Source organism: Channa argus, chromosome 4 (assembly GCF_033026475.1).
Source record: "Channa argus isolate prfri chromosome 4, Channa argus male v1.0, whole genome shotgun sequence".
Lineage (NCBI taxonomy): Eukaryota > Metazoa > Chordata > Actinopteri > Anabantiformes > Channidae > Channa > Channa argus.
The window spans coordinates 15688575-15701247 of record NC_090200.1 but is presented as its reverse complement, the minus strand read 5'-3'; the positions used below and the strand labels follow the sequence as shown (position 1 = coordinate 15701247).

The 12673-nt window shown below is 40.2% G+C and overlaps 1 protein-coding gene across 4 annotated transcripts in view; it reads left to right on the top strand.

Moving 5' to 3' along the window:
- The window catches only part of mctp2a (multiple C2 domains, transmembrane 2a), a 32174-nt gene extending 19704 nt beyond the window's left edge, over positions 1-12470 (top strand). The window contains exons 18-23 of one of the 4 annotated variants that reach the window (XM_067502481.1): positions 1631-1750; positions 3403-3444; positions 7921-8030; positions 8143-8252; positions 9403-9500; positions 11640-12470. In XM_067502481.1, coding sequence (XP_067358582.1) covers positions 1631-1750; positions 3403-3444; positions 7921-8030; positions 8143-8252; positions 9403-9500; positions 11640-11699 — 540 coding nt within the window. In that variant the 3' untranslated portion in view covers positions 11700-12470. The remainder of the gene's footprint in view (positions 1-1630; positions 1751-3402; positions 3445-7920; positions 8031-8142; positions 8253-9402; positions 9501-11639) is intronic. The other 3 variants (XM_067502480.1, XM_067502483.1, XM_067502482.1) reach the window with 3 other exon arrangements.
- Positions 12471-12673: the final 203 nt, after the last annotated feature.

Below are 12673 nucleotides of genomic sequence, written 5' to 3'. Positions count from 1 at the left end.
TTCCAGGCACATTTCCCCCCATTTTCTTTTTCATTTCTTTTATGAGAGTACTGGGAATATGACAAGCTACCTGTCCACTATCCAGCTGAATTCCTCTGGGGTGAGTAGAGTGTCGGTTCAGAATTGCCTCATGGCAACCAAGGTGACAAAACATGACGTAGGTTATTCATAACAGAGTAGGATGTTCTGCAGCGATTGCTGTGTTGCATGCATATTCATTGTTTACCGTTTCTATCCCCCACCAGCTTGTGTTTGTTGCTGTATATGTAATTCAGATGAAACTAACACTAACATATTGTTCGCGTTTTTACACCTTGGTCATCCTGCTGTGTTACTGCATGTTGCGTCAGCTCACCCACCATTTCCCAGGTTGCATGAAGGGATCATAAGCATTACTGCTGTGAAGCCCAAGGCACTTGGGCCACAGTGTTGTCTGCATTACTCACGTATTACGTTTCCCTGGTGTGGCAGTAGGTGGACTGGCCCCATGGCGACATGCACAGACTCTGCATGTTTGCTATGACAAAAGCAGTCTGCTACTTACAGGCCTGATATTGAGGCCCGAAGGCCTCAGTGCTTCACATCCTGTCTCAAACTTAACTCGAACATATTGTTCATACTCCTACAGCCTGCAGCTCTTTGAGCCTCGACTGCACAGAGCACAGTGCTACCGTGTGGGTTCAGCATAAACGTTGCATTCAATGTTTGAAATAAACTTTAAACTTTAAAAAAAAAAAAAAGTTGTCATGAAAGTAAATTAAAAGTAACTGTTGCAAAGGATGCATTAATTACAGAAAATGTTGTATATGTATGAGGACAAAATTACATTGTGGAAGATGTCTGTGGTAAATAAAAGTTGACCATATGTTGGGTGTATTAGCACATAATCACACCATAATAGATTTTAAGATTCAGCTTGCTGTTGGGGACATTTTTATTTCATTCCTGTCAACCTGCTAGTGTGATCCTCCTCACACATTCCTGATAATTTCAGTTGGAGACAACTCATTAGGCTGTCACTAAATGGGTTTAAATGCAGCCATCCAATTAGTGCTCTGCTGTGAAATGCGGTGGGTGTTGTGCAACGTGCTTAGCACCACTTCTTTACAGAATTATGAAGGATTACTCATTCAGTGTGATCCTTCTTATTTCTACCAGGGGTCTTGGCTTTTCTCAGTATCATCACCACGGAGGGGGTAAATGTTGCAAATGCTTCTCCAGTTGCCATATGTGCCTCGTCAGAGAGCCTCGCTGCCTCAGAATCTAAGAGGATTTGATGTGCTAGTTAAAAGACAGCATACCATGCCTATCCATGTCATACTTTCTGTTCAGCATTAAGGCACTCTGCCAACACAGTGTTATTGGTGTATATAAATAGGATTTCAAGATATTAAAAGTTGTCCCTGAATGTCGATTACTTTCAAACCACTAAGTGTAAAATCTGTTTCCATCGACTGCAAATCTCAGAGGCTTTAGAGTTTGTAGTGCTTTTCTTGAGATTTAAGACATGTTTAAATCCATAATATATTTTGTTTTGTGAACAGGCTCATAGCCATTTGAAAGCTGGGTGAAGGTGTTATTGTGTGATGTGCTTTATGTTATTGTATACTGTCATGTCCTGTCTCCTCAGATCTTCCTTGTGACGGTATGGCACTGGGAGCTCTTCATGCTGCCCCTCTTTCTGCTTCTGCTCATTGGCTGGAACTACTTCCAACTCGCTGCAGGGAAGGCCGTCGCCAACCAGGACCTGGTGAGTGACTGAGTCAGTATTTATCCATATAAATATGTACATGTACTCTCTCGCAGTCCAAATTAAATCTTTATGTTAACCCACCTATCGGAAAACCTCTGATCAGCTTCTTTTGGTACACATTGAGCAAATTGCAGTTTTATAGAAATGTCAATAAACAGTACTTAGACTTGGACATTCTTTATGTACAGTCATGCACAGACCCAATATTAACACTGAGAGTCTTAATAATGCTGTGTGGCTATCCAGTTAGCTGAGGTGGTAGAGGTACACAAACCTGATACTCAAGTAAATGTGCAAGTATTGTCCTAAAAAAACAAATTTCACTGCAGGAAGTAGTAAAAGTACAAATGTAAAAACACTCCACTAAGATAAATATGCAAAAATGTACAGCATTTATAAAACTGAAAAAAATGCAGGTTAACCCAAACTGATCCATCAGCATTTATTAGTTCCTAATAATTTTTTTTATAAAACTGTGCAATTCTTTTATATTAAAATCACCAGGTGGTTGAAATGTTGTGGCTGTTCATCTGGTCAGCTGTAGGTAGAAGTATTACAGTCTAATATGACAGTCCTGCAATACATGTGCAAATTAAAGTATAAATAATACATGCTGTTCATTCCTTCCTCACTGGTATAAAAAAGGGTGGTCAAAATATAGAAACAGTTGAATATAGAAATGCTACACAAACTACAGCCTACTACCAAAATTATCATATGGTCATGTGAGCTTCTCTCTAAAACAGTTTCAGCATAAACACGACAGCCTTCCCAGAGACAGTATTCTCTGCAGTCAGTTGTGGCAACATTCCACATGTTTTATAGCCGGTTAGACTAGTTTCTACATTGTTTCCAAAGGCCCAATAAAACATCAAGCAGTAAGAAGCCATTACATGAGATGGCTGTAAATGTATGCATAGGCTATAGTCTGTTGATCTAGTCCCACCACAGGACTGTAGTTCTCTCTACAACATACCACTATCTCTTCTTTATCTACTGTTAAGGAAATTGGGTTCGCCCTACACATATATGTGAAGGTTAATACTGTTCACACTTTTGACTGCCCCCCAATTTCACTGCGTTGTAAGCCTTCTTACCGGCCAGCTAGGGGCTGGCCTGCTCACACGCCCTCCCCAAAGCAACATCTCCAGCCCAGCAACCGTGTTTATGGCTGCTGGCAAAGAATCAATCCCTGGGCAATGTTAAAGCCCAGGCTCGCCCTCATATCCAGTGTGGAGACTCTGTCACCCTTCTGTGACCCTCTGGCTGGCAATGACACAGCTCTGTTCCCGGGCAATGTCACAGTGTGCACCACAGTGGGGTCAGGGATGACATGATATAAAGTGATCTAGGCAGCAGCATCCAAATTAAATGTGTTTTTTCTTTCCTCTTTCTATTTTTCTGTGTGCTTCTGTTGTGGAGAAATGAGATTGCTTTGGTGTGACAGTGCTCTTGTGAGGAAGGCCCTCTTTCACCTCTCCTTTTGTGTGAGGTCACCCCTGTGATGCAGTCTCTATGGAAACAAGCCTCTCCCAATAGGGGTGAATGTACTCAAAGAAAATTTCATTACTAGGTGTTTGTTAAAAATGCTCCAGTGCCCACATGTCCCATTCGTTTCAAATCACCCTGTACCCTATATTTTCTCTTAGGTGAACATAAGCATGGGTGACGATGAAGAAGAAGATGAGAAGGTATCTTATCTGGTCTCTTTTCTAATATTTTAAGGGATAATAAGTTTTGGTGAAGTCTTTACTTCTCTGTTTTAAGTATAAATAAAAAAAACCCTTTATGCATCTTTATAATGACCTTATTAAGTGGCTTGTGTAACAACCCTTTTTTGACTTTTAGTACAGTACCAGAAGTCCACACTCTGCTAATATTCATTTCTGAAAAACCAAGGTTACATCAAGCACATAACTGCACGTTGCTGCTTAATACAAATTCCTGGTTAAGGAAATAGCTGTGATCCATATACAAACTAACACTTCCCTTTGTAAACAAACAATAGTTTACAAAGGAGCCAAGCAGGTTCTACTCAGTATTTTAGCACAGTAAGGATGAACAGAGAATATAAATATTTTTGCATCCCGAATGAGGACAACATCTTTGAAACTGTTGTAACATGTAGCTTTTTCTTTTGTTTTTCTGGGTGTTCAGCATGGCAGTAAGTGCACTCCACTGAAATACATCTGTACTTTGAAAATCTATAAATCACCATTGTCTAAATGGAATATCTATGTTGACAACAACCTTGTGCTACTAGAACAAATGAGCAAAGTCTACTAACAGAGCAGTAAGCTTACAGTATACTCTGTCCCAAAGGTTAACAGTCATTTTCCTGTGTTTGTTTGTTAGACATGAAGTGGTAATATTTTTAATAAAACTCTCTAGGGTCTCAAAAAACAAAACAAACAAACATACAAACAAAAAAAACAGGAAATCTTTAAGTAGCCTGAAAATTACTGTTCCCCACAGCCCATAATTTTCAATTACACTCATCCCACTGTTTTATATAAAAAAGGAAGGAGTTAACAGGGATGTGTATTATTTCTTTATGGCAATGAAGTGTGGAACTAATGCAAAGCCTCCAAGCAGTGACCCTTGTGCTGCATGTCTAGGCCCAGGATTCATATCCATAATGCGCTCAATATATTCTGTTGTGGTGACCTGGGGCTACAGAAAAAGCCAGCTTCTTTGAAAAACAGGCATATTCACCAAATCCTGTCTGAAGGGAAGGGTTAGTTCACAGATGAAACTCATGGCACACACAAAGTTGGAAGTGGCGTTTGCTGTCATTGCTAAGAACAGGCAAACTGGTGCCTAAACAACAGAAAACTCAGTTTTATTCATATTAAATCAGCTAGATTTATTATACTAGATTATTGTTTTATTTGAGTTTACCTTGAAACCCCAATATATTATACAGTATTTTAATGTTTCTTCTTTTAGTTTCTGGAATGGCAGTGTCTTTAGAGAGATGTTTAAGATTTTTTCAGAACTCTACCCGTGTTTTCAAACTCGGCCTTCGCCTCTTACAGCTTTTTAAAAGATTCCCAATGAGCCTCCTAAGCCCTTTCACACTTAAAGGAAATGAAATATCTCCTTTCATTTAGTAATTAAGTACTCACCCATGTTTGTTTTAAGCTGTCAGCTTTAATTTAAAGTGCTTTATTTGAAAGTCTTGTTATGGTCTCGCTGTCATGTGAATGTAATATCATGCAGTTAGATCAAGCAGTGTAGCTTTACACCTCCTATCAAAGTCTTCTTTAAAAAATTTGGGGTTAAAGAGTGATCAGTGTTAAATTTGATAACTTCAAAGCCTTTGCTTTTTTCCTTAGTCTCTCCACTAATGTGAAAGGCTTTTCCCTCTGAAAGGGTTATGATTACCACTCAAATATGTTTTTATCCCCCTTTTTCCCCCTTGAGGAAAAAATATGTAGATCTCAGACAGAGCAGCGAGAATGTGAAGGCATGACGTTAAAGAGAGGCGAAAGGCAAGGCAGTGTTACAGCAGGATAATACAGAACAGATTCTATGCCTGTGAACAAATCTGTCCTCGGGGAAAGAGACAGCTTACAAATTATGTGTGGGCAAAGCGACTTCCCTTTGGCCTTAGGTATCCATTGCGCACATAGACAATATTTAATCATAACATAAAGAAGCAGAGAAGCAAAGCATGTACATAGATCTCCAATAGAAATGACCAGCGTAGATAAAACTGGTAGCCCCCCGTGGCTGGCAGTGCGGCTCTGGACTTGACGTCCTCGCAGGGGCCACCTCGGGGAAGTTGTGGAGAGGTGGTTGCGGGGGAGCTAGACTGGACTGAGGGGTTACACCATAGACTTTAGTCACCGCTTGGTCTCACTGAGCACACCAGTCAGGCAGACTGCCCATGATCTGTGGCATGAATTATGAAAACCACAGCATACTACTACAGCATACATATTAAAGCCTAAGGGGAGCTTTTTTTGTTTTTTACCAGAGAAAACGGTTTGTTAGCTTTTTTCTTTAGCTTCGTATGAGATAATTTGTCAGGAACCCAGGTGCTTTCATTTAAATGCAGTTCTTATCTTTGTCAAAAAAGTCACTAGAAAAATATTCAGTTGGAGAATTCAAATTTGGCTCAGTTTATTCTAATTAAAATGGCACTAAATGAGCTTTTTCCAGCCTTTGATAACACCCCACATGTCTGCGAGAGTATGTTTACCTTTGTTCCGGAGATCAAATTGGTTCTCCATTACTGCACCTTAAAAGGAAGCTTTTACAATTTTATCTGAAATGAGAATATGATTTCACACAGGTTTTCTAATCAGTAGACATTTAGGATTCATTTAGTCCATCCCCAGTTTACCCATCCTTTTCCATTTCAGAAGCCGATCTGTATTTATTTTTGTTTCCTCTACACTCATGTACAAGCTGAAAGGAGAAATGAACAAAGATAGAGAATCTCATCGAATGATTAATGTAGGAAGGACTTCGGTTTTGGTCACCGAAGGAACAGAGGATTTAGACAATCTTAAAGCAGATGAATAATAATCATGGGAACTCTGCCACTTGATACATACTTCAGAGTAAATCTATTTGTTATTGTTATAGAAATGAAAGCCGTTATGTTTTTCTTTCCTCCTAGAGCCGTATTTCTGAGCTAAATTTACCTTGCATGTGTATCCACTACAGTTAAATAATACTTAGGTTTGGATTTTAAATTATATAATGGCATCATTTAAACAAGTTTAAATGAAAAAGATGAATAGGAATGCAAGGCCAACTGATGAGGATCTGTTTCATAAGCTACATACCATTTCTCATTTTTAATTTTCTCATATTACAACTCTGGGTCCATCAAAGGACGTAAAGGACACACTATGAAGGTGTTCCCAGTCCTTCCAGTGTGTGAAGAGGAATTAGATGATGCACAAACACAGATAGTTCTTATTCCTTATGACGAGATCACAAGATCTTAATCTCAAGGAAAGGGTACTTGTGATCGTTTTTCCCTTTTTGGACAGTGCTGAGTCTCCAGTGTGTGTCCAGAGCCGAGCCCTGTGGGGGAGGCTCTGTTAGTGTGGGAATTGCTCTCTTTATGCGCCTTTCGTGGAGGAGAGTGGACCTGACAGTGGGGAGTCTCTCTGTGCTGGCAGACAGCATGTTCCCAGGGACCTGCCTTATGAAGCTCTGATAAAGGCATTCTGTCTGGACCCTGTCAATGCTCACAGGCTGCGGCTTTGGCTGACTTGTAACATAAACATATAGACATCCTGAAGTCTCCTGTTAGGGTCCATTAGAGCGTCCTCCCCCCAAAACTCTCATTCCCTTTCTCCCTCTCACTTTTCCTCTCCCACTCTTCTCTCTGTCATCATTCCTGTCATTATTTTGTCCTTTTGATCTGAGGCTTCTCAGGCCCTTTTAGCTTGTGTTACCCGTGTTATCTTTACTCCCTTGTCTGATTCTGGAAGTCTTCACAGTCATCGTTAGTCCCAACACTGATATGATTACATTTATTTCATTTTGAGACACGTCCTCCAACTCCGTCACATGTTGACTAACAGCTTTTCCAGTTTCATTCATCATTATCTCAGTGCATTAAAAGCAAATAACACATTATGTGCATTGATGGCTGTGACAAGAATCGCATGAGAGAATGAGTGAACAAGTCCACATCCAACTGGTGTTTTGAACGGTGAAGTGTTTTTCTCATGCAGAGAAAGTGTTAGAGTGGGTTAGAAAGCCTGGCCTGACAGATTTGTAAAAACATGTTCAAACTTCTTCTTCCTGTGGAGGCTGCTGGAATGGAATCTCTCCTAAGCTGTGAGGCCCCTGTGCTTTTTGTCTAGGTTGTCTAGTCTGCCTGATTGCACATGGCCATTTTGTGTACTTTTCATCTACCAGAGAGTCTTGATTGTGCTGCACTTGTGCAACAGCTCTATTGTGTGTGGCGGACAAAAGCTGAAATCTTTCAGCCATCCACATAACAGCTTCTGAGCACTGAGTCTGTCTCATCTTCAAAAGCATAGTCTGAAGATGTACAGTGTTTGCTCATTATGGGCCATTCAATAGATAAATCACACATAATAACGCAGCAGAGATAAACTGGTCTTTGTCTATCTTGCCCAACAATTGACATACAGTGTACCTCATCAGTGTTTGTGCATTTTTTTTCTTTTTAGGAAGCTGGAAAAAAGGGTTTGATGGATAAGATACATATGGTGCAGGAAGTAGTACTGGCCGTCCAGAACATTTTGGAAGAAATTGCAAACATTGGAGAACGAGCCAAGAAGTATTTTAACCATTCTATATCTGGCATTCTGCATTTATTTTCTTATCATATCATTTTAAATGGAACCTTTTTAATAGAAGTTTATATTGATCTTAAAATTATTCTTTCACAGCATATTCAACTGGTCCGTCCCATTCTTGTCATTCCTGGCCTGCTTGGTGCTGTTTGTGTCAGCAGCATTGTTATATTTGATTCCACTGCGGTATATTGTGCTAATATGGGGTAAGTTCCACATCGAAAAACTATTTAATTAATAATATTTTAAGTAAAAACATATCTTTTGTGCAAAACCAGCTGCGTACTGAGTGAATAACAAAAGCTAACTCCCATTATTCATTTCTCGCTAGATCCTTCATTTACAAAACAACCAAACAAGCAGCATAGAAATCAACATCAATATCACTGTTACAAAACACGTGTCAGATTCAGTGTTTGTAACTGCAAATCCATGATTTAATGAAGTACAGAAATTTAAGAACTCTGCCATCCCTACACCTCTGCAGATGCATAGAGATCAGACAGCTACAGAGGTTTGCTTTGCTCAGTGTGGGCTGATGTAGCAGAGCCCAGCAGAGGCAAGGCCTAGGGTTTGTGTGAGAACAAAGCAGAGGTAGAGTAGCAAGCTGTATATAATACATGATGTCCTTGGGCAGTCTGTACGCTCCTGGTCTAGCCTGCTATTATCTACTGTAGTCATACAGAATAGACAGTCATCTTAGTGGTCAGGGAGATATGCTGCCCTTAACAGGCTCTCCTCCTCCAGCTGTAAGCCCACAACCACTGTACTTCCATGCTGCCTTCAACACAATCAATACCAAAAAACCATTATATCAAACAAAAAACAGACAGTCTGAGACACTCCTGTGCCTCCCCAGTTAACCCCCATCTTTGTGGTTGCAAGGCAAGCCTTTCAAGTTGCTTGCACATATTTAAGTCCTTAGGTTCTTTGTCTGCATGTTGAGGTACAGGCAGCACCAAGCTGTGAATATAATGGTCCCATTACATGACCCCAGAGATTTATTTTTTCTATGCAGTATGCAACCATGTGCAAAGTAAATATAATCGGGCAAGAAATGATCAGATTAAAGCAAATGAAAGTGAGTAGCCTTTGCCTTATATTTGTGCCTGTCGTTCGAATTGAGCTAAAATGGATTGTAGTATTGTGTGATTGATACTTGTCAACATTGTGTTGTTAAAGCTTTAGTTGAGTTTGGCTGGAAAGTTCTCATATGCTGTAAAAACTATGTACTGTATATACTTGTTGTTAGGGTCACACAATTCCTTTTTTAAATATTTCTACTCTGTAAAATGGTATAAAAATATACCGGTTGGTATGACACCTTTATTTATTAATATGTTTATGTTTTCACAGGTGTTAACAAATTTACTAAGAAGCTGCGCAACCCATATACTATTGACAGTAATGAAATACTGGATTTTCTCAAGAGGGTGCCTTCCGATGTTCAAAAGGTAAGGGTCCAATTTTACATAGAGATAGGGAAGGAATTCCCTAAAGATGTCTGCATTATTTGCTGTAGCAGAATTCCCAAGTGTTGCAGAAATGTATCCTCTGGCTTTGTTTGATTATTAATGGACTCTTGCCTTTAAAGCAGCACTGGCCCAATTACTCCTCCGTGCAGCTCTGCGTTGTCGCAGTAGTGCCTAAGTGAAGAGGGGCTCAGATTTGTCCTCAGCCATATTACTGCAGCCTTGTCCAGTATTAGCAATTTGGTCTGTCTCTGTGATATTAGGCTTGATGATTGGCCGAGCGCTGGCACAGGGCTCTGTTTGTCTCTGGCTGTTGTGTCAGCTCAGAAACTCTGATGTGGCCTCAGTCACTCCAGGGTGGTAAAGTAAATTAATGTAGTTGTGGGCCCCAGTCATCTTGCTGGATGCCATATGTGATTACATATTAGCCATGCCCGATACGTCATTTGCGTTTACATCACGAGGAAAGCTGTCAGGTTGTCGTATGTAGTGCTGGGTCTTCGCTGGTCTCTGACTGAGAATTTTGCTCGGCCAGGAAATGAAGTGCCACACCTTGCCTTCATCTAGAAGGTAACTCGCAGGACAGAATTCAGTGAGAAACGCTGACAGTCTGGATCTGGAAAGACACTCTCACCCCAGCCTGTTTCTCTGCTGCACCCTTGATGTCCTCCTGCAGCAAGCCATTGCTGACTTCTCTGTGATGTTCGAGGGAGCCTGTGTTGTTTGAGATTTGGCGGACTGAGTTGGCAAAACAAGGTGGTTGAAAACATTTTGATTCGCAATCCTTTGTATGTCTTCTTCCCTATTGGGATACAGTGTTTGAGCTTTGAAAACGACTCACTTTCAAATCCCATGGAAACAATACTTTTTAGCCTGGTTTAAAAGAAAACTACATCTTGAAAATAGCTCCAATCATAAAAAACAAAACACCCTTAAGATTCATCATAAGTACGATTCATTGTGTGCTGTGAAAAATAACCCTAACATCATATACACAGGAGACCCAAAACAATAGACCACATATTTTGTTTTTGTTGACTTAGAACTTCAATCCTCAAATAGGTGTGGAAACAAAAACGCCACAAAGGCTGAAAATTGACTCCTGTCTTTCTTGCAAATGTGACTTGGCAATTAGTGCCTGTGCACATCTACAAAGTCTGCCTCAAACGGGGACTTCTGACAACACTGTGTCTGTCCTGAAATAAGAAGCATCTGTCAGTTCTGAGGACAGTTTCATGTTCTGATGCAGGAGGCAGTCACTTTGTTCCTACATTCCATCTCCCATTCTAATAATGGAGGCCAGCTAATTAGCATAGAGTTCTTACCTTTAGTCAATAGATTCAGTGTATTGTTTGAGCGCAGCAAGCATCCTTCAAAAGCAAGTTTTCAAATTCCAGCTCTTCTCCTTTACAGTTTATACTATGATCAGTCTTTTTTGGGCAATGGTTGCCGTTTTCAAGAAAAATGGACAACTGAATATAATTTTTGAATGTCAAAGACAGCACAATTTTGTAACATAAATGTATTGTGAACATGTGAACACTGTGGGATTTGTAAAAGACAAAATATGAGGGAATCCATCTTGAGATTAATCCTTTGTTCAGTATGTCACAAACACAAAACAATAACCCTGTAAGTTCACATGTCACACTAATGTGTTGTTTTTGCCTGAATAAATCAAAGTCACTCCAAGAGTCTGCCAAACATGAAGAAGTTAGATGAAATACATGTCAACAACATTGGTAACTTTTTAAACAACAATCACTTTGTGCTATTCGCAGACTTAAACTTTTCTTTCGGGAACATAACTTACAGTGAGTGGTTACGCAGTTCACTACTCCCTCACTGGTTTGACAGGTCATCTTAACAGTTGATGTCTGTTTCTAATGTTGTGATTGTTGTGCAGAATGAGGGGGGCGTACACTAGTACGGAACTCTTGACTCTTCAAATCCTTCCTCCCTGTGATTAATCCCCTCTGCTCCTGTGTTTAAAAAATGATTCATTACAGGCGAGCCCGCCTCGCTTTCCCCTGCACCAGCTCTCCTCAGGGGAGCCATTACTGTGCGCTCCACTGAGCTCGGATTACCTGCCTCTGACCAAACTCGTGTTTGTTTTTACAGGTGCAGTACAGCGCGCTGAGAGCGCCCACCAGCCAGAGCCAGCCACGGAAGAAAAGGTAAGCTACATGGACACGCTGGATGAAAGGCTGTTCTCCTTTTGATTACGGTACGATGCAGTCCACCTGACAACAATGCCTCAGTGCCAGCAGAGCCCATGACCTCCTGCACCCCACCATACCACCCTAACTCTGCCCCCTGCTGATGAGGGGCAGCTAGCTGCTCTCTGGTTTGTGCATTTGCCACCCCCCCCAACAGGGGCTGTGAACTGCAGCAGCTAGGAGGGCAGCACGTAGCGCTGTCAATCACAAGCCTGGAGGTAAAGAAAAGAGAGCACTGCAAGGCTCAGCCTTCATCTTTTGATATTATTTAGAAAAGATATGAAAAGCATTGGGTTTTTGTTTACCTTAGACCTCTACTCTTTTGTTTTGTTTTTGTTTTTACTTTGGTGGAACTGAGAAATTCGCCTCAAGGTAAAATTAATAAAGAAAGAGTTCAAGGAAAACAAATCATTGCATTTTTAAAAATCTATGTGTTCATAAAATTAAAGGATAAAAAGTCACCGATATTACAAAAGATTTTAAAATAATCATGAACAATTATGTCTGTCCATTGAATTGGCTTTTTTGTGTATAATTTCTATGCTGACAGTTTTGTTTTCCTTTTTTTCTCAAAAACAAATATATTTATGTATTGTACATGCATTATCTCTGGCTGTTTTGTTTTAAGTGTAATAATTATTATAATGTCATTATATTGTCATGTTAGATTAATTCATTTGGAAATTTATTTTATTTTATTTACTCTATGCTTCATTAAATGCTGAATTGTCAAGGATCTTGATCAAGAATTTAGATGATTGTTTGAGCACTTTTTTTTCTTCAGTAACTGCAATCTGGTGAGGATGGATTACACCACTTCTTTACTTGAATACACAGTAAACACATCTGATTACACAACAGAGCCACTGGAACAGAGCTCACACACCGGCCACTGCTGCGCCTTGGTTACCGAGCTCACATCAAAGCTGTGTGGCT